The 27066-nt window shown below is 51.0% G+C and overlaps 1 protein-coding gene across 4 annotated transcripts in view; it reads right to left on the reverse strand.

Moving 5' to 3' along the window:
- Window positions 1–2094: 2094 nt before the first annotated feature.
- The window catches only part of UROS (uroporphyrinogen III synthase), a 28834-nt gene continuing 3862 nt past the window's right edge, over window positions 2095–27066 (reverse strand). Inside the window, exons 2-10 of one of the 4 annotated variants that reach the window (XM_027595903.2) lie at window positions 23330–23418; window positions 23060–23143; window positions 21140–21236; window positions 19032–19106; window positions 11534–11608; window positions 6597–6677; window positions 6154–6239; window positions 5114–5212; window positions 2095–2406 (exon numbers count right to left, since the gene is read on the reverse strand). In XM_027595903.2, the coding sequence (XP_027451704.1) occupies window positions 2272–2406; window positions 5114–5212; window positions 6154–6239; window positions 6597–6677; window positions 11534–11608; window positions 19032–19106; window positions 21140–21236; window positions 23060–23143; window positions 23330–23392 (795 nt within the window). In that variant the 5' untranslated portion in view covers window positions 23393–23418 and the 3' untranslated portion in view covers window positions 2095–2271. Of the gene's footprint in view, window positions 2407–4702; window positions 4843–5113; window positions 5213–6153; window positions 6240–6596; window positions 6678–11533; window positions 11609–19031; window positions 19186–21139; window positions 21237–23059; window positions 23144–23329; window positions 23472–27066 lie in introns of those variants that run through there. The other 3 variants (XM_027595900.1, XM_027595899.2, XM_027595901.2) reach the window with 3 other exon arrangements.

Genomic DNA, 27066 nt, shown 5'->3' on the forward strand with positions numbered 1-27066 from the left:
AATGCTTATTATAAAATCTCCGAAGGGACATATGACAATCAATGGCATCGACACAAAAGGCAGGTGATGTGGTTTGGAAGAAGGCCATCCTGAGACTCTGCTGTCTCCAGCTCCCCGCTGTCGGGCTCCCCGTGACAGAACCTCAGAGAGTGGTTGTCTGGCAACAGTCGTCCAAAGACAGGTGGCCTCCCCCCTGTCTCCTGGCCACAGTCCTGTTGTGTGAAATACAGGCTCTTTATGCTGAGCTCAGTTGCCTCCTGACTTTGTTCTTTCAAGGTGTTTGCAGGCCCCTTTGGGGCAGGCGCTGTGCTGTCTCTGATCCCCAGGTACCTAGAATGCTTTAGGTGTTGGGGCCATGACCCCAATATCACCTTTGCCATTCCAGCAACACTTTCCACCAGATAAACCTCTAAACTCAGATGGAGCAGTAAATGCTGAGCAGTACTATTTATTTGTGAGAATACGTGACACACTGCTTATTACCCACCAACCTAAGCTCTCCATCCAGATCTCGAGGTAGCTTCAGGCGTAGTTTTCTGAGTTGCAGTGCACACCTCCAGGAGGCAGAAGCTCCTCCCCTCTTGACAGGTGGGCCAACTGGAACTCAGAAGGCAGGAGTCACTCCCCTAGTGTCGGGGAGACTGGGGCTCTTGAGAGTTTGATGCCAACAACCCCTCCTCCTGGGCGCCATGCTCCCCCACCCCAAGCTTCCCGAACCCTCTGGACTGTTCACTCGCTCCTTCTCCCCGCAGAGAAGCCCAGGCACCATCCATTGTGGGAGGGCTGGTTCCTGTCCTCACCCAGGTGATGCCTCCGTGGGGGCTCGTGTGTGGCCACTTGGCGGGAGTGTGGGGGTGATGCAGCCAGGGGCCGTGTGCACACAGGGGACAGTGGGCAGCAGGTGGGTCAGAGGCCGAGCGGTAGTTTGGGGGATATAATCTGAAGCAATCCAGCAGGGCTCTGACCTGCAGGCACACGGTCAGGGGACCGCCTTGGCCACCGCAGGTCCTGTAGGCTTCCCGGGTCCCGGTGGCAACATTCTGTCCCGAGGCTGGCCTCGAGACGCTGCCGCAGCAGCCCCGACGTGGCGGGCCCTGCTTTGTGGCAGCTGTGGGGGCCTGCACGGCGCAGCCTCTGCACTCCTCGGCTGCGGGGCTGCTTGGGGCCGGCCTCTTCCCCAAGCTCAGGAAAAGGTAACTCCGGCAGAAAAAGGCTCCTTGGGAGTGGCAGGGATCCTAAACGCACCTCATCAATCCAGACCTGACGTTCAGATCAGAAGGAAGCGGTGGGATGGATTCTGACCCATATCCAGAAACATGACTACAGACAAAAAATACGGGGCCATCATGAAACCTGCGGAGTTTCCATTCAGGTCACTAACGATTACCAGGTCCTTACTTTTGTACTGAGGTCACGTGGAGGCGAGGCGGCTCAGGAGCTCCATCACTCTGGGCCTCCGTGCTTATGTTCACAAGTCCCCTTCAGGGCATCCTGGCTGGTCACTCACTTGCTGGGTGACCCCGAGCAAAGCATTTAATGCCCCGAGGCTCAGGGAATCCTCGTGGCGTCCACCCCTCAGGGCGTTAAGGGGACTGGGGGGGGGGGGGAGAGGCAGAGCACTGCCCGCGGGGGCTGCCAACGTGCCACACCCCCCGGGGAGTGCACTCGCGCTGGGCACACAGTCCTCCTTCCTGCCACACGACGGACACGGGTTTCATTCCACCCAGCTCAGGCTCCAGACCGAGGTTTTAAAAGCGGAAAGAAAGTTTGGGGGCAGACTCCCCAAGCCTGTCTGCAGGGCACTGCATCCTGCAGGCGAAGCCCTTCTGTGTAAACCAGCCTCCCCCGCCTCAGACACCCTGCCTGGTCCCAGCTGCCTTTCATTTCTGAAGGAAAGAAAGTCTCTCCTTATTTGAATGGCAGGTGTCCACAGCTCACAAAGCAGGAACTTGAAGGTCCTTTTTATAGGATGCATAAAGCTACTTCCTACACAGCAGGTGTTATCATTCCTACCAGGTTGGGCGGTTCTCAGAACGTGGGCACGTCTGTTTCCTCCACAAACGCAGCTCTGCATGGAAAACGATACACAGCGAGTGACAGCTCAGCGCGAAGAGCCAGGTGGTTTATTTGGTTTTCTTCCCTCTGCCAGAGGAGCTCTCGCCGGGCCCGGGTCTCCCCGGGGTTCCATGGAGGCACGAGGCAGAGGTGTGGGGAGCCCCTCCCCGATGCCTCGCCTCCCTGCACCAGTCAGCAGCGGGACGGGCCACCAACTCAGCAGCGGGGGGCCTGAAGGGCCAACCGGAGGCCCTCGGCCAGGGCTGACGGCGTGGGGCTCTCGGCCAGGCAGCTCACAGGCAGGCCCTGGGCGGTCAGCGCGCGGGCTGTGCTGGGGCCGATGGCGGCAAACTGCAGGGGGAGAGAGAGGGAGCTTCAGCGCACCTGCGGGGCCAGCCGGGCGGACAGTGGGGTCGGGCCTGGGCCCGTCAGGTCGTCGCAGCTCATAGCACGTGTGATCACCCCTCCCGATGCGAACCCAGCCCTATGCCCGCGAACCGCCTTTGCCTGCACGACCTCATTACAGCCTCCCCTCCAGCCTGTGGCTCGGGTGCAGGGCGGGGCCCGCCGTCTTGGCTGCCTCTCCACAAGCCTCAGCCGCCCACGGTTCTGCCCTGGGTGGGGGGCCAAGTGGAGCAGACAGCAAAGTCTGAAAGGTGCTCTGGCTGTGGCAGGGGCCCCGGCTGCGCTCCCCAGGAAAACGCAGCAGCGGAGTCCGGGACGTGGAGCTGGAGGGCCAGGTTCCCATTCTAGCTCTGCAGGATAGTGGCCCTAGCAAGTGACCCTCCCTCTCTGGGCCTCCGTCCCTTCATCTGTAAAACAGAGAGGGGAACAGCCTTCCCCGTTGGGCTGCTCTGAGGATCACGTGGGGGCAATGTGAGCAACCACGTGGCCAGGGCCGGCACAGAGAAATGCTCGGCGGCCACCAGTGGCTGCCACTGATGGGAACACAGTTACTCCAGACGAGAAACTCCAGTGGCCTGAGACTCGCCAGCCAGATGCCTCTCTCTGAACATCGCACGTTTGATGGTCACATGCAGAGCCTCGCTTGGGGCTGAATGTGGTTTTTTGTTGTGGCGACCCCGGCCCTTGCTAGGTGTCCTCACAAGTCACTTAGCCTCTCTGGTCCTGTTTCCTCATCTGTAAAAGGGGTACAATTACACTTGCTTGGCAGGGCTGGGGGTGGTAAATAAGATCTGTTGCTCTGGCAGGGAGAGCATTCACGTCACCCCCACCCCAACACTGGGGTGCACACACCCCTGCCTGGGAGTAGGTCTGTGAGGATGGCAGCCCTTACCCTGGGCCGGGTGTGGCGCAGGGAACAATCTCAGGACTTGAAGCCCCCCTTTCTGGGGCATGTCAGAGCCACAGGACAGAGGCTGCTGCACCCTGGAAGCCAGAGCTCCTGTAGCCCCCCCCCCACCCCCCTCCCACTCCACCCTGAGACGCAGCCATTCCTCGAGAAACTCCCCGAGGAAAAGATGGTGCCGGACCCCTACCTCAGAGCAGACACAAACATGAACTCAAAGTGGGTCACGGACCTAAATGTAAGAGCTGAGACTCTTAACACAGAAGAAACATGGCGGGGGGGGGGGGCTTTCATGCCCTGGGATTAGGCAGTGGTTTCTGAGACACGCCGCTCACAGCACAAGTCGCAAAGGAAAAGATAGATGAGTGGGTCTTCACCAAAACGGAAAAACCGTCGTGCTTCTAAGGGCATCATCACAGAAGTGCAAAGACAGCTCACAGGATGGGGAAAGTTTATCGGATGGGGAACTTGCATCCAGGAACAAAGAACCCGTACAGCCCAGCAACAGCCGCAACGAGACAGACGGCAAGGACGTGAACAGACACTTCTCAGAAGAAGATACAGAAGCAGCTGACATGCACAGGGAAAGATGCTTATTAGCGTCATCGGTCATGGGAGCGATCCAAGTCAAAACTCCCCCACAGCCACTGGGGTGGCTGTGATCATGAAGACCAAACTTACAAGTATTGGTAAGGGGGGGCAGGAACCAGAACCCTCCTACATAGCTGGTAGTCCCAATTCTGCTTGATTCCTACCCCCGGACTGGTGGGCGAATTCTACAAGATACTGCCTGGAAGTGCTCCGTCAACTGGCCACAGCTCAGGTATCACCACAGCTAACAACACGGAATCCGTCTTCCCGGGTTCAAATCCCTTCCTCTCCTGTAAGGCCTAGGGCAAGACGCACTACTTCTCTGAGCCCAGTTCTCCACCTGCAGAACTGGGAACCGGTGCCGACCCCGCGGGGGTGCCGTGAGTCGCACCTGTCGTAGAAGCTAAGAGCACGCACGCCGTGTGAGTGCGCACGGTGCTGGCAGCCTCTGTCCTGGGGCCCCAGGTGGCCTCCACCCTTTCCTCGGTCCCACTGGAGCCAGTTCAAGAACCTTCCTGTTACAGGCCCCAAAAGCCTTGTTGTTACTTATAGACTCCTAGCAAATGTGGTCCCCCAGAAGTGGGAATGCCCTCCCGTGCCTACGTCACTGCCCTCCCCTTGTCATGGAGGCACGTTATCATCCCACAGCCTCACGGGACGAAGGGTGAGTGCAGCACAGTAAGGTATCTTGAGAGAGTTCACCGCTACCACAGGATATTGTTGTAACGGCTTTATTATTAGCTATTGCTGTTAATCTCTTACTGTGCCTGATTTAGAAATTAAACTTTATCACAGGGATGTATGTGTAGGAAAAACCACTGCATCAGGATTGGGTAGTCGCCGTGGTTTCACACATCCACTTGAGGGTCTGGGAACGTATCGATACCCTGCAAATAAGGGGTGACTACGTGTCTATAAAAGCCATAGAGGGATAATCATCCTCATGATACAAATGAGGAAATAGGCTCAGAGAGGTTAAGTAAGGTGTCCGAGAGCACCAGCCAGGAAGTGATGCTGGAGAATTCTCGAGCCTGGCCTTTCCAGGGCTACGAGCTGACATCAGGAGTCAGGAGTGTTTTGGCTTTACATGGAAACTCTAGGTCATTAGTAAGAATTTTTAAAAACCTGAAAAGACCAAAAGCCCACTGAATACCTCACCTTAATTTGATCAATGCTGTCGCCAGATAACTCTTGAATATGCTTGAGGCTGTAGGTAAGGCCAGAGGGACTGAAAAATGTGATGCTGGCCGGAACGCCCTGCAGGGAGAGCATAAGATCAGTCTGTCACCACAGGCCAAGGAGAGAGCATGTTCCCCTGGTTCCCCCAGCCGGGCACCATCAGCCCTGGAGCCCCAGGAGGCAGCCCCCAGGCAGCCCCACAGATTCACAGCAGGAGGGCTCCTGGTGGACGTGGCCTTCTCTGCTCCCTCGAGGCCAAGGCCGAGTTCAGGCGAGGCACCATTTAGAGATCAGGGTGCCACTGGGAAGGCTGGGTGCTGCTCCTCATCGCTCTGTGGCCCACAGGTGTGTGTCTGCCTGGCCAGAGGACAGGGGCACCACGGACCCGCCCGCCCAGCCGAAGCAGACGCTGCCACTAGCTCACGTGGCCAAAGTGTCCTTGATCAGTGAGGCAGCAGTCCAGGCTGTCAACTCTGCACCCTGTCTCAGGAGACAGAAGGCAGACTGGCTGCGTGGCTCTCTGTTTTCGTTTGCACTAACGGGACGTCCAGAACCAGCAAGGCTTGTCCCGGGAGAGTGGGGGAGGCGTCCCACTGAATACAGATGTGGAAAACCTTAACTCACCCAGGCGCCACCCACCCTCCTGCCTGAAGCCTTCAGAGGTCCCTGTGGCTTCCCAAATTCAACGTAGACTCCTCAGTGGGCATTGTGGGTCTTCCCAGTATGGGCCCAGCCTCCCTTCCCAGCCTCTTCCCTGGGGCTCCCCCAGTGCCCCACACAATGCCGGACAGTCACAGCACGGCCCCTAGCTGCCCAGGCTCACTGTGTCTGGGGTGATATCCATAGGCTTTGTGCATTTTATCTCCTTTCATCCTTCTAAGACCCTTCCAAGAGAGGTCTGTTCCCATTTCACAGATACAGAGATGGAGCCTTGGGAAGTCATGCGGCTGGGATGGTGGAACCATGCACTGGGGTTTGGGCCTCCCCCTCCCCCAAGTCTCCCTGCAAGCACCACCCACCTGCTTAGAATAGTAGCTGTTGAGGTTCACTTGGATTCCCGGGTGTGGGATCTTCTGATAGACAGTTATGCTTTCCATGGGAATCCCTGGACACAATCAAAAGCAGGGAATAGGCTTTATTCCATCAAGAACACCGGGCTCCATTCTGAGGCTTTCCTCTGCCCCGGGACCTGCCCCGGGGTCCGTCCACACCAGCACCACCCGCACCCTTGGCGAAGGCTGTGACACTCCGCGGGCCTACCCGGAGCCGAGCAGGCAGACGAGCGCAGGGCTACGGTCAGGACAGTAGACTGCACCCCACGAGGGCTGCCCGCCCTCCCCCGGCCTGCCCTCCCGCAGGGGCTCCGCACGGCCGACCCCAAACGCAGACCACGAAGGCTCCCGGCAGACCCGAGGGTGTGGACCAGGGAGGCCATGCCCACGAGCCAATGCACTGCCGTCACCTCTGTCCTTGAGCATTTTCGGCAGGATTTCTCCTTTGACGGTTCCACAGGGAAACAGAAGAGGCAATGCTGGTGACTCCCCTGCAGATAAATAACCAGACTTTGTCAACGCTTTCAAGAAGGGGGTGCATGTGCCCAGGGCACGGCAAGCAGCAGTTCCGGGCTGCCCAGCGGCTGTGCGTGGGAGGGAAGAAGCTGACCCTGCTGTAGGAAGATCACAGGGGATTCGGCCATGGCGCTCAGAAAACGGGCACCCCCGCAAGCCGGGGCCGCTGTCCCCCAGGCCCCTCCAGCCCCTCTGGTTCTGACGTGGCACCTGGGCTGCAGGCATGAGCTAGCGTGCGGCCCTGCACTTGGCTGGAGTCACAAGGCACTGCTGCAGCCACGTTGCGCCTCGGGAGGAGCCCTGGAGGCCACAGGAGGTGGCTGGAGCCAGGGCCCACGCTCAGGAGGCGGCAGGGAAATGGCAGCCACAAGCGGCCCTGCGGCCACCCCCAACAGAGACAAGCTGCGTGCCTTCTGTCCTCTCAGGATGGCGGCCACCCGGCCAAGTGCCCATGGGGTGGATGGGTGGCCGTGTAGGGGCCTGCTAAGAATGGCCTGCCTCCCAGCCTGCTCCCCATCTCCACTCCAGGAAGACTTTGGGGTGCGTTCGGCTCCAAGCTCTCTGCAGAACGAAGATGGCACGCAGTCTGAACACTGACCTGAGACACTACCATCCAACAAAACCGATGGGCGAATCCTCCCCAAATGTGAACATTCTGATAGAACCACCCACCCCTCCCCCGACGTCCGTCCATCAGTTGGAAGAAGTCTTAATGGCTGTTGGTCACGCACAGACACAGTATTCTGTACCCGTCGGATCTCCCCGAACCCTCTTTGGGGATTGCAGTCAGAGGAAGTACTAAAGCAGGCACTTCCCGTCTAGCACCATCTCCCAGAAGGCCCAGCCCAACCACAGGAATAACTTCCTTTTTCCGGGTTATTCAAGAACTATGTCCTGGTGGATATGTTCTTGATTTAAGCTGCTCTGTAACTATCAGCATGATGTAAAAGAACACAAGGAATTGGGAAAAATTCAAATGTAGACAATAGATGCCCACTGATTCCTCTTTTCCAGTGGGAGCAAATGTTTCTGTAGATGCCATCCTTGGATACATATTTTCATAGCCATGTTCAGGTGCAACTTTCTTAACCAGAGCCCAGGCGTCCCTCCAGTGTCTCTGTGTCCGTCCATGTGTGTTAGGTGCTGGGGTGTGCAGGATTCTAGAGGCCAAAGCTGCTGCCACAGACCCTCCCAGCCATCTGCTCTGGGGCAGCTTCGGGAATGCAGCAGGAAAGCCAAGGGCCTGCCTTTCCAGCAAGCCCAGCCCTAGAGGTGTGCAAGGGGCCTTTGGAAGATTCCGGAGTCTGCCCTTCAAAGCATCTCTTCAGAAGGTCTAGCCCAGTATTGAGCTGCTCATGCTTATTCTCGGATTGCTGGCTGCTAACTCGGGAGATGGGAGCTTAGCATGTGTGTCCTGGCCCAGGACAGACGCCGGTCTTTTCTGACCGCATCACCAGTGCCCGGAGAGCCAGGCCACGCATGCAGGCCCAATCAGCCCGGCTGACGTCATGGAAACCCGTGACACTCTCAGCAAAGGGAGGAAAACCTGAAAAGGTTCTGGTTAGAATCCTCTTCTGCTGGGCAGAGATGTACCACAACTGTCCTTCCTGGGACCTAACCCCCTTCAAGAAGTCGGAGGCAAAGAACCCATTCTTTTTGGGGGTAAGTTTACTGCCTGCAGATTTTTAACCCAAATAGGCCCCTGCTAAATAGGTCAATGCTAAAGCTGGCTGATTCTGCAGAGGTGTGAGAGGTTTCCTGGAACAACAGGGAGAGACAGGGGCCTGGCAGGGGTCTCACCCAACAGAGAAGGCACAGAATGGGGACTCACGGGGCTCAGAGGCTGCGCATTCCTTTAACAGGAAGGAGGCCTGGACTGCTGGGCTGTGGGGGCTGAGGCCAGCAAGGGTGCTGAAAATCCCAGGAGAGGGTTGTGCCGAGGGGCTGGGGACTCCATAAGTAGTCACTGTAGTAATTAAGGTAACAAGGCTGATTTTTTTAAAAAATGCCATTTCACTGGAGGACATGTGCATGGCTGGAAAGCTCTGACAACTGCCCAGTCTGCACTGATTTCGGCCTCCCAGGCAAAGCTGGGAGATGCAGCCGTGCAGAGAGAGATTCTCATGGTGGAGAATCCGGACAACAGGGCTGATGAGAGGGAAGGAAGGGCCGAGCAAGTCCGCGAGGCTGCAGGAGTGGCCATCGGCAGCCCCCAATCCAGGGACATTTCCAATAACGGCACTCCCCTCTGTCTGACTCAGGCGGATCCCCTCTCTTGCAGAATGCTATAATGCCCCCTTTTACCATTTATTTGCTGCTTTCTTTTCCATTAGAGCAGATCTCCTGGAAGGGGAGAATTTTCTATCAGAACAATGAGCTATCAGATTAAATGAGTTAATAGTTTTAAGTGCCCGCGATGGTATCTGTCACGTAGTAAAAAGTGTTAAGTAAAAGAAATAAGCAGTAACTATGAATTGGCCTGTTGACTCCAAACACTGGAAGTAGATTCTTAGCTTTTAAAATCCAGTTTCAGAGCTTGCTGGGGCAGAAAATCATTAATGCCTTGGTAAAACCAAGGTGAAAGTCCCTATTAGCAGTCAAGAAGGATTCTTATTTGGATATTCTAATTGCGAATTAAAGATTTATTAGGACACACAGGCGTGGTGGTAACAAATGAGAGGTAACAAAGGCTTTGCAAAGAATGCCGCCCAGTCTCGCCGAGATAAGGCAGAGTGCGTTCCTATCTCCCCTCCACGCCTTGAGTCAGTTAATTGAAACACCAGGGTGATATCTCAGAAGTGACACGGATCCTTCCTGCCTTGTGTATGCAGATCAAGGAGCACCAGCCTGATGCCTCTGGACCTGATAGTGAGGAATGACTCAATTTCCTTCCATCTCTTTCCAGAACTACTGCATCAGCGGTGAGTACAGCCAGGTCATCTGCCCTGGAGACAGGCTGTGGCCACCTGTTCATTAAGGAGCTAAATGTGGTCCCACCCACGGGACCAGTCATTCGTCTTCCTAAACCAAGGCACTTAATCCCCTGGGGAATGCCAAGTTCTACCATTTACATTGATTTCCACATTAAAACAGAAGGGCTTTGTTACTGTTTAATGGTGACCATTGTCCCCTACAAACATTAGAAATAAAGAACCTGGCGTGGGATCATGCATCCCACGCCACAAACTGCTGGGGAAAAACCCAATCACATGACGTTCCTCTCATCGGGGAAAAGGTAAGGCTCAGTGACCCTTAAAACAGTCCCATGGGCCTGAGGACCCTGAGGTGCCCAGGGCTGTGTTCACCCCTGGACCACCAGCATAACTGCCCTTGGCTTCTCAGCAGCTTTCAACACCTGGCCGTACAGTATCAAACGACTGGCAGGCCCGAACTGATGCTCAAGAAGATGGCCGCTCAGCTTGGCCGGGCCTGTTGGCATGGACCAAGGCTCTCTTGCCTTGCCCCCCAAATGCCCTCCTCTCACGCCAGAACAGTTCAGCGCTCAGCAAACACTGTGTGAGAACACCTGTGTGCCGGGCCACAAGGGAGGAGTGGTTCAGCAACAAGACGAGGCATAAACAGCATGTGTGCGCTGGCGGTGGACAAAGGAGGGCCAAGGTCTCCAGGACAGTGGACATGGAAGGACCACAGCCTGTGGCGTCCCTGTCACAGAGGAGCCTACGTGAAGGACAGGGCCTCTGTAGGCAGCACCAACGGGAGGGAGGAGCAGAGACGGTTGTGCAGGAGGCAGGAGGTGAGGATGTGCTGGGAGCACCAGGGGGCCAGCTGGAGAGCCACGGACCTGGCCACTAGAGTCGTGGGCCGGGAGACTGTCCTGTTGAACAGCCCCCAAGGCCTGCAGTTCAGGTGGAGTGGTGGACACAAGAGCCAGGGTGGGAGGCCCAGCGGTGCTGCCCTGGGACCGGAACACAGTGCTGGGTACTCGGTCCTCTGCTCCAGCCCAGGGCAGCACCTGCTTCGGCCAGGAAGGGGCCCAGAGGGTCACCGGATTAGGGCTCACCTCCTTCATCCCTGGGGCTTTTGGAGGGTCTCTGAAACCCACCCCCTGAGGAAGAAGAGCATTTTTCAAAACTTAGAGAAATCAGCAAGCTAAAGCGAAGAGCCGGGCTGGGACACAGTGGTGGATATGACCAGAAAGCAGGGAGTACCTTCCCTCCAGCTGCCCTGCTCCACCACCCATGGGCAGCCTCCAGCCTGGCCCTGGAGGCTCTGCGGGGGGCAGAAGCAGCAGTGGGAACCCATGTCTGTTGAGTGCTGACGGCCTTCCCGCCCCTCTCGCTCCGAGAACTCCCGCAAAGCTTTGTTTCCGTCAGGGCTGCACCCCCACTGAAAGGCAAACACCTCTACAACCAGTGTCCTCTCAGGTCCTGGTCCACACGCTGCCCAGGGACGCACTCCCAGGGGGTGGGCCAGCCCTGAGAGGGCGCTCGGAGGAGGCGGCGCCCCCGGGGGGGGGGGGCGGACACAGACTCAGGGGAGGTGCCCAGCTGCAGCAGCCTGCCTCCACTCCGGGTAGCACCACTGCAGATGGTCTCCCTGGATTTGTCTCCGAACGTTTCATTTTGTGTCATGTTCGAGTTGTCTCAAGTCCTCTGGTGGAGGGGGCCGAGAGAGGCGGGCTGAATCTCAAACGAGCACAGACACACACCGGAAAAGGAGCCCGCGGTCCCATGAGCGGCCTGCACACTGCACACCAACCAGCGTCACCACGGAGAATGCACCCAGGAAATGTTCCTCTCCCGGGGGTCGGGGGTGAGGCCATCAAACAAAAAGTAATGGGCTTCAGTTGGAGTGACCTTTTTCTACTTACGGGAACAAATATATTCTGCAAGCTTTTCTGCATTTCCACAGTTTGCTCCTTCCGTATCCAGGCCAATTTTATTCACTGGAAAACAACAAAAGAAATATGTTTTCATGTGGCTATTAAAGACCTCTGTTCCTGGGTTGTTTGCTAACGTGCAAATACACAGGAATGTCTCCTCCTGAAGGCAGGTGCAAGGGGCGGCCGGCACTGTGTCGGACGTGAGGGTGCTGGGCCCCGGGCCCACCCTTCCTAGTACGTGTGGCTTTGGGTCACGCGCCAGTTTCTCTGAGCCCCACTGAGCTCGGCTACACCAGGGGAAGACGCGGGGGACTGCTTTAAGGATTATACGAGATGACGAGAGCAAACCGCAGGCCATCTAGGGGAGCTGAAGAAAGGCGGTTTCTTACCAGCCAGTACGGAGGTGGTGAGCATTTAGGATTTACTACTTCTCACAGGGCGTGAGAGAGCCCTCGTCCTGCCGGGAAGCCAAGGCCAGCGCCCATCCAGAAGGGTGTTGTGGGCTGATGTGGCCAGACTGAAATGGAAGGGAGGGCAGGAGCAGTTCCCCGGGAACCTGCCAACAGCGACCCCCAGCACCATGACTACGGGTCATCTGGGGCGAGGGGCAGACCAGCAGCTTTGAGAGACTCCCATCAAGAAGTGAGGCAGGAGCAGCAACCCCCCACCCCCACCCCGGGCCCCCCTGCACTCTTCCACACGGGAAGCACTGGCCACTCTGCAGAGGATGCTGGGGAGGAAGGGCCACGGGCCCCGCGCCGTCAGCGCTCGGCACCTGTGCCCGGGGTGTGGCACCTCCCCGACGGAGGAGGAGCTGTGGGCCTTCCATTTCGGATTCACGTGAGAGCGCTGGCTAAGAACAAACTGCAGCTTTCACATATACACCATCAGCTCTTCACTGACAGGTCATTTCAAGGGTCCCGAGCCCAAGAGACAAAAGTCACATGCAGCTGTCAACTTTGTTCCAGAACAAAGCCCTTGTTACGCTGCATGGCCAGCCTAGGCCGGGCCGCCCGTCCTCTGACTGAACTGGGAAGGTCTCGGTAAACCAAGACCCTGATGACTTCCCAGGGACCGAACTGGGACGTAAGTACTGCAGTGATGTTGGTATTTAACGTCAGGGCTCATCCACATCGTTCTTGCGTTAACTAGACGGGAGGAAGCCCGCATAGACTCTCCCATGCAGCGTTGCTGTTCCGAGTGAGCATTGGCGCATTACTTCATCCTCGCACGACCCTGGGACGCAGGAAGCGGAAGCCCTGAGCCGTCCAGCGCCTGTCAGCTCTGTCTGCGAGGGCAGGGACTGGGCTGTGGGCCCCGCCGGCAGCCTGCAGAGGCTCTCAGTAGAGATCGGGGGAACGGATGTTTGCTGGAAGGTCTCAACCCCTGTGGTGGCAAGGCTGGCTCTGCTCTAAGTGGGTGCAAACATTTCAGCCAGCCCTTGGGCCCAGGCAAGCCCGCCTTTGGTGCCTCCCCAGGCCATGGTGACAGGGGAACTTCAAGTGACTCACAGCTGTGTGAAACGAACCAGTCTGACCCCAGACAAACCTGCCATCGTGTTCTTTATTTCTACATTTAAGAAGTTAAAGCAAGGACGGCCATGGTGGATCCAGCCGGGGGGCTTATGTAAGCCTGGGGGTGAGCTCCCCTGCTGGTGGATGCCTATGTGCAAAGGTACCCTGTGGTTATCTGAAGGTGAGATAAAATTCTTAGTGCAGGATGCGTGGGTGGCTCAGTCGGTGAAGCGTCTGCCTTCGGCTCAGGTCATGATACCAGGGTCCTGGATGGAGTCCCACATCGGGCTCCCTGCTCAGCGGGGAGTCTGCTTCTCCCTCTGCCTGCCTCTCCTCCTGCTTGTGCTCTCTTTCTCTCTCTCTGACAAATAAATAAAATCTTTAAAAAAATGCTTAGTGCAAGAGCAAATCAGTAAGAATCAACAAATGGATGTGAAGACATATTAAGGTTATAGATATAGATGATTTCAGTATTCTCCCAAAATAAATGGGAAAACAAAGCAATGAAAAATACTAAAAAGCCAGATATGGTTTATGGGGTGCCTGGGTGGCTCAGTCAGTTGAGCATCCAACTCTTGGTTTTGGCTCGTGGGTCCTAGGATCAAACCCTGGGTCGGACTCCACGCTCAGCGAGGAATCTGCCTCAGGATTCTCTTCCTCTGCCCCTCTGCCCCTCCGCCCACTTGCTCGCTCTCGTGCACTCACTCTGTCTCTCTAAGATAAGTAAGTCTTGATGGACTTTGACATCAAGACCACTTGCTTGGGCCCAGTTTTCATTTCCACTATGTGAAACATTTCTATCTTTTTGCTTAAAATGTTCCATTCTCCTGACCTGACCTGCAGCTTCTGGGGGAAGCAGAGGCAGCTCTCGTGCTCAGTTTGAAGAGAGGGCTCCTGTAAAATGGCTCCCAGTGATCTCGGTGCTCACACCACCTTCACATCCCTCCTCTTGAGTGTGGCCTGGACTGACTCCATTCAAACAAAAAGAAGATGGCAGAAGTGATGGCATGTCACTCCCAAGATTAGATTATGAAAAGACTGGCTTCTGGCCTGGACGCTCTCTTTCACTGGCTCTCGGATTGTCTCGCACGCAAGAGGGAAATCTTGCTGTCGTGTCATAACACAGCCCTTAGAGAGGGCCACGTGAGGACTGGGAAGTGGAACCATGTGTGTGATCTGGAAGCAGGACCCCCAAGTCAGGCCTTGAGATACCTGCAGCCTGGTGAGAGAACCCGAGCCAGACGGACCCAACTCAGCCATTCCCGGATGTCGGACTCACAGAAACCATGAGAAATTAAACGCTTATTGTTTCCAGCCACTAAGTTTTGGGGCAATTCGTTACGCAGCAAAAGATGACTAGCACACGGGCCTGGTCTCCTCCGGCTGTCCGTGTTCAACTTCCTCTAACTCTCCAGGCTCTTGCTGAGCCTCAGGATGAACAGAAGCATCCAGCAGTTCACTAGAGAGAGCCCTTCTGGGACATCATGTCTGGGAAGGTGAACTAAGATAGAAGGTTCCAAAGTTGGGTGACTGACTTTCATGTTAAGATAGAATGTGGTTTCTTCTAAGAGATTTCTTTTCTTCTCTTTTTTTTTAAGTAATCTCTACACCCAGTGTGGGGCCCAGCTAGCCAGCCAGGTGCTCCTCTCCCAAGAGATTTTTTTAAAGGAACAAATCCCTAATTTCATCTCTCCTTTGATCATGTGCTTCCAGCATTTAGAACATGTCCTTTTCCTTCATAGCGGGACAAACAGGGAGCAGACTGGGGCCAGCGGGTCCCATGGGACCAGGCTCTCAGCCACAGGGGATGCCGGCCCACGCTAGCCCGCTCTGTCTCGGGTTTCTCATCCCGTATCACCACTTTTGTTCTCGGGTTTTCTTCTCATTTGACAGCACAATGAGACGCAAAATGCATAGTGGTGCCACTGAGATCAGACCGAAGGTAGCATGAGAATCAAAACAGGATAATTTACAAACATGCCATGTTTGATAGCTGAAGTGTTGCTGTGTAAGTCTGAAGTTGTCTCTAGACTTTTCTTTCCTCTTCTTCAGAAAAAAAGAAAGGGTGAAAGAAGGTGCAAGCAAATTCTTAACTGATTTGGGGGGGAGGGGAGAGTGGGGGCGGTTTCCTTGGCAACCAAGGCCTGATTCTCTCTTTGCTCATCTGCTGAGCTCCCAGGTACAAGTTGCTCTGCGTTGAAAAGCGATGCACCAGCTCTTAATTAGTCAGGCAACTCACAGCTGGGGAACTCCTTGACGTCATTTTGTTCTCTGCTAAGAGTGCTTTTCATTCTTAAACTACTTTCACTCATACTGGCCGGCGCCTGGGTGGCTCAGTCGTTAAAGTGTCTGCCTTTGGCTCAGGTCATGAACCCAGTCCTGAGATTGAGCCCCACATAGGGCTCCCCAGGGAGCCTGCTTCTCCCTCTTCCCCTGCCTCTCCCCCTGCTTATGCACTCTCTCTCAAATAAATAAATACAATCTTTAAAAAAAAAAAAACTACCTTCATTCATACTGCATCTTCCCCTGACTTAAAATTCATTTGGACAAACAGTTGCTTTGAAACAAACTGCACATTAATTGACTCACAACTGTTAAGTATTATTTCATGCTTAATCTTTCTGTTCATTTGTAAGGTTGATTTTTAATGATCTGTTTACCTTTGTGCTTTAAAAATAACATACAAATTCAAGACTGTTTGGAAAATGTAGAAAATATTAAGAAAATTGTAAAAACAACTATAATACCACCATCTGGAGTACCTTTCATAGGGTTATTTCCTTTCAGGTTTTGTTCTTGTTGTAGTAAAAACACATACCATAAAAACTGACCATTTTAACTATTTTTAAGTGTATAACTCAGTGACATTTGGTACCATCACAACCATCACCAGTATCCACTTCCAAGACCTTATCATCCCAAACGGAAACTCTACACCAGATTAAACAAGAACTTCCCATTTCCCCCCGACCCCAGACGCTGCAAACCTCTCCCATACCTTCAGTCTCTGAGTCTGGCTGCTCTGGGAGCCTCCAGTAAGTGAAATTCTACAGTATTCATCCTTTTGCATCTGGCTCATTTCACTTAGTGTAATGTTTTCAAGGTTCTTCCACGTTGTAGCCTGTGTCAGAATTTCCCTCCCTCTTACGTCTGCGTGATACTCTATTTCATGTATACACTACATTTTGTTTATCCATTTATCTATCCATGGATATTTTGCTTGTTTCCACCGTTTGCCTATTGTGACTGATGCTATTATGAACATTACATATTCCAGCAAGTATCTCTGTGAGTCCCTGCTCCTCTCAGGCTCCTTTGCGGGTAAGGAGGGCTCTCTAGTACAGTACCTATATTTTTAAAATAAATTGAAATTGTATCATATATCTATATTGCATCCTCCTTTTTTTTTAAGATTTATTTCTTTGAGAGAAAGATAGCAAGCATGCACGCATGGGAGCGGTGGGGAGGGGGAGGGAGGAGAGAAGCAGACTCCCCGCTGACTGTGGAGTTCTACGAGGGGCTCAATACCACAACCCTGAGATCACAACCCGAGCCGAAATCAAGAGTCGGACACCCAACCGACTAAGCGACCCAGGCGCCCCATCCTGCTTTTTTCTTAATGTTACATTGTATCTTTCCGACGCTATAAAGATGCTTCAAAAGCATTTAAACCGACCCCTGGCCTCTCCTGTCTCCCTTCTTCATTTGAACATTTCAGCCCAAAGGTCCTTAGGTGGGGCAGAGTGACATGAAAGTCATAATGGGGGAGTGGCCAGTGCTGGGTGCCAGAATCCACGTGGGCTGAAGAGGGCATCCCTGTGGGGGCAGAGCCAGGGGAGACTGGTTCTTTATAGGAGCACTGATCAAATGAGTAGATGTATTACCTGGGAGCCAGGTTTCTCCTTGCCAGAGATGGGAGTCACGAATATAGAAATGAAAGACCTAGAGAAACCCTGTTGTGTTGGACTATAACTGGAGGTGGTGGAATGAACTCATGGTTTTCAACATAAACAAGGAGATATAAATAAAGATGTGTGTGTGTGTGCGCGCGCGTGTGTGTATTCCCTGTCTCTGTGTACTGAAAAGGGCCATGAGCAGTGAGCAGTGAAGTCCAAGGGCAATGAATACACTAAGCATCCTCATCATGGCTTCTAAATACCCCTCTCCACTGAAAGGAACCAGAGCTTCCTAAGGAAAATGGTTGATTTTAGGGCTGGGATAGGGAAAGTATAGGACAAATCTGGAACATCTTTTTGCATTAGAAAAGAAGGAAGTACTCAAAGAATGATGAAGACATGTCAAAAGGACACAGAAGTCACCTTCAAGGGGTTGCCCCTGGCCACAGCCGGGACAATTTGGGCAATAAAATAAATAGACTTAGTAATGGAGTAATGGATTGAACCCTATTAAAGAGGAAACCATGAATCCATACTGATGTAAATCAGCAGCTACTTATGAAGAATACATTATCAGGGGCACCTGGCTGGTTCAGTAGGTAGAACATGTGACTCTTGATCTTGGGGTTGTAAGTTCAAGCCCCACGTTGGGTGTAGAGATTACTTTAAAAAAATATAAAAAAAAAATATATGTTATCATATAATCTTAAAGTACCTCCCCACAAAGTAATTATTAATTTCAAGGGGAAAAATGGTAGCTTCACAGGGAGAAGCCTCATATCACCTTAATCAAGGGATTACAAGGAACATTATCAGTAATGGGGCAAATCAAAATGATGCACTGCTTGGGTAATAGGCAAGGGGGAAAAGCTTGTGATATTCCTGCCAGATGTATATAACCTGAATTAATGTAATCAGGGGAAAAAAAATCAGACACACCTAAATTGGGGGACCATCTACAAAACAACCAGCCTGTACCCCGAAAGTGTCGAGGTCACGAAGCCAAAGACAGATGGAGGCCCCTTTCCAGCAGGAAACTAACGAGACATGACAACTTGACGCAAGGCAGGATTCTGAACTCAACCCTTCTGCTACAATGGACATTATTGAGAATTAAGAGGTACAAATACATGCATGTTAATTTCTTGCAGCTATACAGAAAAATGTGCTTGTTTGTAGGGAACCTACATTCATCTATTTGGGGTTGATGGGACATCACGTTGGCAACTTACTCTCCAGGGTCCAGGAAAGATTGAGTTCTGTGTTATAACTATAGGTTTTCTGTAAATTTCCTTCAAAATAAAAAGTATGTAAAAGAAGGAACTACATAATCATCATATAGACGTATCATAATTTATTTAACTATTCCCCTATTGGGGACTTTCCTTTTTCCATGATTATAAATAATGCTATAATATACATTCTCATATAAAAACCACTTTTTTTCTCCTATATTGGATTATTACCTTTGGCTAGATTATCAGGAAAGGGATTAGTGGGCCAAAGGGCACAAAGCTTGCAATAGAGCTTTATTTTTTATTTTTTTATTTTTTAAAGATTTTATTTATTTATTTTTAAGTAATCTCTATGCCCAACTATGGGGTTTGAACTCACAACCCTGAGATCAAGAGTTGCATGCTCTACTGACTAAGCCAGCCAGGCGCCAATGTAATAGAACTTTTGAATATATACTGAGTAGTAGCAGAGACTAAAGGAGAGAAGAAAACCAGGTTTTCATTCCCCAATGACTTAACCATGTTTGTTTTTTTAAAAAAACACTGTTTTTTTTAAAGTTTTTAAGTTTAAAAAATGATTTTTTTGCTTATGAAATTTACAAATAATTAATTAAATATATAATGCTGCTGGTAAGGGTACGGTGAAAGCTCTCTCTCTAAAGTAAATAAATAAATCTTTTAAAAAAATAGGCAACTTTATCTTTCTTATCATTTAGCAAATACCAAGGGTTTTAAGAGCTCTGTCCCAGGAAACAGGGACAAAGACAAATACATATTTCTTATTACAAATCATAACATCACTGTCCTTTTTTGGTGTTTTATCTTTACCTTGATTGCTTACCTAGAGAAGCAGTAGCATTTCCGACCACATACACTGACTTAGCATTCCATTTTTCCCTCAGAGAATGTTTCCAGACTGTAAAACATGGAATGAGATGTGAGCTGCAAACACCACAGTGGCCATCTGGACTGTTGCCCAAAGCTCCTTGCTCATCCTAAGACACTTGTGAACAAGGCAAACTATTAATAACCACGTATAAAGAACAGCATCTCAAACTAAAATTCCATTTTTATTCTGTTCATATTCGACAGGCAAAATTTTAAAAATCACTTCATAAATGTTTCAGTATGCCTTGCTTAGAATATTAACTCTTTTCCACAGTTGCATTTTTAGTGTGTACCAGAAAACAAACAGAACTTGAAGAATGAATTTGCAGGGTGACATTAAAGTTTAAAAATCTAGACTTTATTAAAAAAATTTTTTTTTTAGTAATCTCTACACCCAACATGGGGCTCAAATTCACAACCCCAAGATCAAGAGTTGCACACTCGGGGTGGCGGGGGTGCTGGGTGGCTTAGGTCATGATCCCAGGATCCTGGGATCAAGCCCCACATTGGGCTCCCTGCTCCAGAGGAAGCCTGCTTCTCCCTCTCTCACTCCCCCTGCTTGTGTTTCCTCTCTCGCTGTGTCTCTCTCTGTCAAATAAATAAATAAAATCTTAAAAAAATTAAAAAAAAAAGAGTTGCACACTTGGGCCACCTGAATAGCTCAGTTGGTTAAGCGTCCAACTCTTGGTTTTGGCTCGGGTCATGATCTCAGGGTCGTGGGGTTGAGCCCTATGTGGGGCTCCATGGGGAGTCTGCTTGAAATTCTCTCCCTCTCCCTCTGCCCCTTCCTCTGCCCCCCTCTAAAATAAATAGATAAAATCTTAAAAACAAAAAAAAAAAGAGCCACACACTCTTCCAACTGTGCCTGCCAGGTGCCCCTAAAAACCTAGACTTTTAAAGAAAAAGTCACTGGTCATTAAAAAGGGCAACTTAGTGTCTAAAAAAGCAACACACCTGGTTTTATTTGGGACATAAATCTGAAAGCAGTTAAGAAACTATAATCTCGGATGTATACATTAAGTCAAAGTAAAGATCATAACTTTCAGGTTCATGAGCAAACACAATTTAATAGAGAACATTACCATCTTAGGGCAAAAACAGACACCTTTAACTGCGGATGAAAGAAATACAAAAAGGAAATGGGTCGCATAAATATATGATAAGGCCACTGGGTGTTCGATACTTTTTGAGAAGACAAGGAAACATGAGTTCTCCCTTCCTAAAATCTGATTAGGAGCATCACTTTCCCTGACATTTAAGTGTTATGCTACCCTTTACACTCCCATGGGAGATTTCCTTTTATTTGTTTAATTTATTTATTTTTCAAGATTTTTATTTTTTTTAAGTAATCTCTACACCCAGCATAATGAGGACCACAGTACATATGCCTCTGGTCAGCGGTCCAGGAATAAATGAGATGACAAATGTAAAGTATTTAACAGAGCCTGGTACACATTAGGCACTCCATAAATGTTAGCTACAAAGCTATTTGATTGAAAGACTAAGGTGGTTGTTCGGTCTGAAGCCTGGGCTCTGTTCCTGTGTTTTTGAAGGAGACGGAGGGAGGGAGGGAGGGACTAAGAGATGATCGTGTCATTAAGTGCCTGGCATGGCACAGGCCATTTCTTCGATGTGGTTGGATTTTCTCATCATCCCTTTGAGGAGAGAGACTGCCACCAATATATTCTGAGGAGAGAGATGACCACCTGGCAGCTGAGCCCCTCAGGGTCTGCGGACTTTGGGGGGCCGCCCTGTCTCCTGTTTCCCAAGACAGTAGCTATGACATGACACCTCTAGGCGTCCGCTCACATCAGAGAGCTACAAGGCGAACCCGTCATTCTGTGTGGGACGTTAGAGTCAGCTTACAAGGAGAAAGGTCATTTTGTGCTTCCTCCAAAGGTTACACAAACATGAAGTAACTTGGTACGTAAATACTTTCTTGAGCTAAAAGCCACTGAGATGTTTCAAGCCTGAAAAATCCATTTCTGGAATCCACTATCCCTGGTCAGAAGAATCAGAGTAAAGAAAGTCCAGCGGAATTCACAACAGAGTCCCCCTCACCTTCTGCTTTATTGTCTTTCTCCAAACACAGGTCCACTGCTTCCACTGCTCTGGGGCTCGTAAAGATGAGTCCCCCATAGCCTTCGGGATGACACAGCTGTGCACCAAATAGCAACAAAGACATTTTACATGATGGCCAAGTTCAGCATTTCCCAGATTTCGAAATGCTTCACAAAACTAATTCCTTCCATCCATCCATGCATCTACTTACCCATCCATCCATCCACTCTTCCACTTGACCCCTACTGGGAGCTTACTATATGCCTGGAACTATTCTAGGCCTTTTAGGATATGTAGGTGAATTCACTGTTCATGGTATTCCCCTCAAGCAGCTCCCAGTCAAGGGGAGAGCCAGGAAAGAGCACTGTAGGGTGGGAGTTGTAACAGGAGCAGAGAGGGGCCATCTGACCCAGCCTGGGCGTGGGTGGGGGGCACGCAGGAGGGCAGATTGGACCTGCATCTGTTATAGAACTGGAATCTCCAAGGGACGCCTGGGTGGTTCAGTTGGCTTCTCTTGATTTTGGCTCAGGTCCTGGGATCGAGCCTGGCGTCGGGCTCCATGCTCAGAAGGGAGTCTGCTTGCACATTCCCTCTCTCCCTCCGCCCCCTCCCTTCGAGTTCTCTCTGTCTCTCTCTGTAGGGTAAATAAATACATCTTTTAAAAAAACACTGGGGTCTTCAAGGGACGATATCCATGTTGAAGCCTTGATTTTCAAAGACAGTAATAGTGATAACATCTACCGAACATTGCTGTTTTTACATATTGTGTCCCTCACTCTCTGAAAGTTCCCTGGGAGATGGGTGGGGTTCCTGTCATCTCAGAGATGAAGACTCAGGCATGGAGAGGCTGAGGAACTGGCCCACGGTGAATGGCAGGGCCAGGACTCCAGCACGTGCCTTGTGCCCCAACTCGATGCAGCATAGGGAGCTAGACAGAGTCCAGAAAAGCCCTCAGGGGGCACACTGGCTGGCGGTGACAGGAGAGGCTCCTGTGGAAACTCTAGTCTGTGTGGCCACGAGGCCCAAGAAGTGATCTCAAGTGAGGAGATCTCTGGTGCCTTTCCAGGCTGCTTATGGAAGGGCATGCTGGTCTGGGTCCTTACCTCGTTCCCTCAGCATACAGCCCAGTGCATAGGGGCGTAACAGATGCCAGATCAGTGTCTGTCGGGTACATTACTGAATGAATCATTCAACATTCGGCCCAAATCAAAAGGAAAACCCAGGCTTTCCATAAAGAGCAGGAGGGGTGAACCTGGCGCTAACAGAGGCTTGGAGCCCGGGAGCAGGGCTGGGCACCCTAGTTCATGAAACCAGCCTGGCTCTTCCCCAATGGGACTAGAAAGGAGCTCCAGGGGAGATGTCCTGAAGGCGCTCCCCTCCTGGGACTGGATGCACCCTGGTGAGAGCTGCCTGAGCACGGAAGCTTTGATCTGAAGCATCTGGAAGGCTTTACTGAGATTGTGTCTGGCAAGATTGATCCTGGTTACACCTGGCGGCAGACCTGACGCTGTGGGGGAGCAACCCGCTCGCTGGAGATCTCAGCTGAGCGAGTGGCCCAACCTGGGGCCCCTCTCTAAAACGGCAAAGTAACACCCGTGCAGTGCGTGGTCAGGGCAGGTGGGTAGACGGGAGGACGAACTGGAAGGGCCTGCATGGCTGAGAGCCCTCCCTGCAACCCGCTCTCCCGACAGCCCCCTCCCCGCCCCCGCCTTCAGGTCAGGGTGGCTTTCTGGAGGACCTGCTGGAGGCTCAGGGACAGTCTAATAGCCGCACCCACTGGAGCAGGGTGAGGCAGCGCTGCCCTTGTCTTCAAGATTGGTAGTAAAATGAGGGAGCAGCGAAGAAATCCTTCCGGCTTGGGTTGGCAAGGATTCTACAGAGACTCAGAAATGACGGTACTCAGACACTGACAGAACTTACCTTCTCAGAAAAACTGGGAAGAGACAAAAACTCAAATGATAAAACAGGGATCAGAGTGGCTTCAAGTCCATACAATCCTAATTCCTGCAAATACAAGAATATAGTTCTGGATTGGCCAGGGTTGTTTGGAAAATAAGGAAAGCGTCACGGTACCAACTTACTCTGTCCGTGGTTCGGAGGGTTTGCAGACCCCCCCCTACCCCTCACCCCCTTAACTTCCCTAGTAAGACAGTGTCATGCTGTGCAGGACCCGGAGCCTCGGGCACTTACCCTGATGTATGGGTCTTGGCCACAGTCGTCCTCCTTAGCGTCTTTCAGTAAGAGAACCTTCATTATCACCTGGCAGTCCTTACAGGGTGCTGGGACAGAGCAGGGAGACGGATGGATCTTAATCAGATCTCAAGGACTCTTCCTAAGCAATGTCAGATGGGACAGAAGCACGGGAACAAGGTCATCAACTGATCGCTGAGGTGACCGGCTTATCCCTCGCCCACAATGACTTAGCGTTAATGGGCTTGTTCCTTCTGAAGCCCCTGCCACTGATAAGGCCAAGTGACAGCATGCGGGCACTTGATACCACTTGGAAAGGCCGATGAAAGCCATTAGGGAAAGCCCGAGTCCTGGGCACACATTTAAGGCTCCTAAAGAGGAGTGATACAAATTTGGGGTTGTATCATTAACAAACAGACAAATTATTTTAAGGAAATGAAGAATTACTTCCATCTCAAGATAAATGTACTAAGTAGTTCATAAGCTCTTTAGGAAATAATCATATTGACCCTTCTACCTCTCAAATGATGTTTTATAAATGGTGTCAAATATGAGATCTCTTTCAAAACTTAGTCTAACAACCTGGAAAAGAATTTGTTGATGTTTCAAAAGCCTTGCATACTTCATACTCTTTCATCCTATAATTTCACTTCTCAGAATAAATACTAAGGCAATACTCATAAAAGTGTGCAAAGACTGACATAAAGATGTTCATCCTGGATCCTGGTATTCTTTTTTTTTCCTTAACCAAGGTATATTTGACATACAGCACTGTGTCGGTTTCAGCTATTAAGCTGTTCATCTCATACATTTATATACTGCAGTATGATTACTACAGTAGTAGCTCAGTTAACACCTCTACCACGCTGCTTCATAATTATTCCTTTTTTGCGGTAAGAACAATTAAGATCAACTTTCCTAGGAACTTGGAAGTTTGTAAAAGAGTATTGTTGACTATAATCACTATGTTTTGTATTAGATTTCCAGGACTTACTCCTCTTCTAGTTGTAAGAGGGTATCCTGGTATTGATAGTGGGAAACAAAGTAAATGTCCAACAGTGAGAGAATGGTAGTTATATGAAATCATTAAAATATTCATCAATAACTTAATTACACGGATTATTTAATCACAAAATGTTAAAAAAGTAGGATGCATGCATAGTATGGTTTTATAAATTTTATATATGCATATGTATGAAAGAATATGCACCAGAATACTACTAATCATTATTTCTGGGGGGCAGGTTAGGGTGATTATTTTCTTGTTTATCTCTTTGTGTATTATCCACATTTTTTTTTTACAATAAACATTAAATTATTTTGTATCGGGGGGAAGAATTTAATATGACCACCCCAAAGGCCTCAAAATAAATGTTGCTAGAGACCTGCAGAATAAACTCTGCCTGAAATGTGTATTATTATCCTGTAAGTAGTATTAGGCCCACCAGCTAGTCACTTACTAAATATTATATAGTGGTTGATAATAGTCAAAACGCGTGTATTGTTTGGAGCAGAAATGTGTTAACTCTGGGAGCCATTACCTGTGAGTTATTACTGAATAGGTTTCTGGAACATTATAATATCTACGGGACATCTTAGGAAAATTTGGCTCAAAATGAATTGCTTTGTATCTAAGCAACCAACCCTGGGTGAACAAATAATAATCATGAAATCAAGTTCTAATTACTGCTGCTGTCGAGCTGTGAGCCAGAGAGACTGGGGCTCTGGGGAAATGGGCAGTATTGTTCCTATCATTTCCTGAAATTACTTGGAATGTGTCTCACACAGACATTAGGAACTGGCCTTTCTGAGATGGGCATGCACAAGTTTGTCAGTCAACCCCACGAGGCTCCAGTCCCCATTTCTTCACAAATGGTGCTGTGAAGGTATTTTGGAGAGAGGATAAAGCCTATCATCGGGTGGCTTTTGGCCAGGGAGATTATCCTAGATAATCTGGGGGGGCCTCCTCCAGACGGTGCCTTTAAGAGCGGGACCAAGTCTTCCCCAAGGAAGAAGTTCCAGCTGTGGCCACAGCCTCCTCCGCTGCCCGGGCCGCCCTGCCTTCTCAGCGGCTTGCGCTTGGCTTGCGCTCGGGGTCTCAGACTTGCCCAGCAGCCCCACAGGTGCACCAGGAGGTGCCTTACAGCAGGTCCTAATCCATATCCCCCACCAGCTCTTTCTTTGGTTGAACCCTGACTGATCCCGAGAGCCCCAGAAGGGGCTGAGATGAGTGGCAGGTAAAACTTAGCATTTTCTGTTAACACACAAATGTTTCCAGGCCCACAAAACAAGCCAGGATTGTGGGGATTAAAAGGTGGGAGCATGTTGGAAGCAGTCGGTCCCGGGCCTCAGACCTCAGCCCCACCTTGGCCCAGCCATGGTTCGAGGCTCTGGGGTGCGTATCCCCAAGATTTCAAAGGATAGGTTAGTATTGCTTTCAAATCCCAGAAGCCAATGTCTCCCAAGTGTTTCTATGCTGTTCTCAGGCAGTGGCACCTGGAATCTGCCTCGGAGAGTTTAGGGCTGCATTATGTACTGGGGGCAGGGCACAAGTTCAAGTCCTACCAAGTGCTAGGAGAGATAACTGGGTGCTGATGGCTGGTTGCCAGTCCAGGGCCACCTCTCGGAGAAGGTGGCATCTTAGTTGAGATCTGAATGACAACAGCAGCGAAGAGAAATGTTCAGATGTCAGGAAAGGGCTGAGCACGTTCCCAGGAGAGAAGCGTACGCATGGCTCCGGTGGGAAGGACAGGTGGACCTGGACACCATGAGAAATGGAAATCCACGGACAAGTGTAAGCAGGCCTGGCAGCGAAGGTGTACATGCCTGGGAACGGTCTCCGGCTGCTGAGGTAGGATGAACAGGCAGGGGCGCCGTTACGAAGGGGCTGGATCAGGGATTCATACCGACAAGGTTAACAGGACACGGTGTAATTCAAGGTGAAACCGTCTGTGTCCATTGCCTGACAGTTGGGACTAGGTGAAAGTCTTTCTTCTTCGAATCCCACCTAAACTTGGGGTTTGTAGGGTGTAATCCTATCAGTGAGTTAACAAGTATTTCTAGACCGTTACTGAGTCCTAGGCACTGGGGATACAATAGGATTCCTGCCTCGTATTTATGGGAGGGTAACATAGACACTTTACAAATAAGTAAAAACGACGACAGTCAGTGTGATAAGTGCTATGAAAACAAGTCAAGATGCTCTGGAAGCATAACTGGAAGTCTTACCTGGACGGTGGGGGGGGGGGGCAGAGGTTGCCAGCTGCCCCCAAATACCCACCCTTCCTTTCTCACTCATAGCAATGGAATCCCCCGTTAGTAACAAGGCACACATTTGCCCAAAATAAAAACATATGCCGCGTGTGGCCAGGGGACTAGCTTCCGGCCCACAGGATGTTAGTGGGAGTGATGTGCACACTTTGCGGGGCCTGCCCTGACAGGGAAGTGCCAGGCGCCTACTCTTCCCTCCTGCCTCCCCACTGGCTGGGGTGTGGATGTGAACGTTCTGGACCTTTCCTTGGTCTGTGAGAAGCTGCAGTAATGCCACTGTCTAAACTCCTGTGACTGGAAAAAGCCATTGGGAAGAAGTCATTCCTCACTCGCAAGGCGGCTGGCTGATGTCATCCATATATGCCTTTAGAAACACATGCACCTTGGCTGTCCCATGAGCCGGTCCTCCCCTGGTGAGTATTTCCTCTGCTAAGGGCAGGGTCCGTCGCCTAGTCCCCAGGCCTTTG

The sequence above is a fragment of the Zalophus californianus genome, chromosome 15, assembly GCF_009762305.2.
Source record: "Zalophus californianus isolate mZalCal1 chromosome 15, mZalCal1.pri.v2, whole genome shotgun sequence".
In the NCBI taxonomy this organism is placed as follows: Eukaryota; Metazoa; Chordata; class Mammalia; order Carnivora; family Otariidae; genus Zalophus; species Zalophus californianus.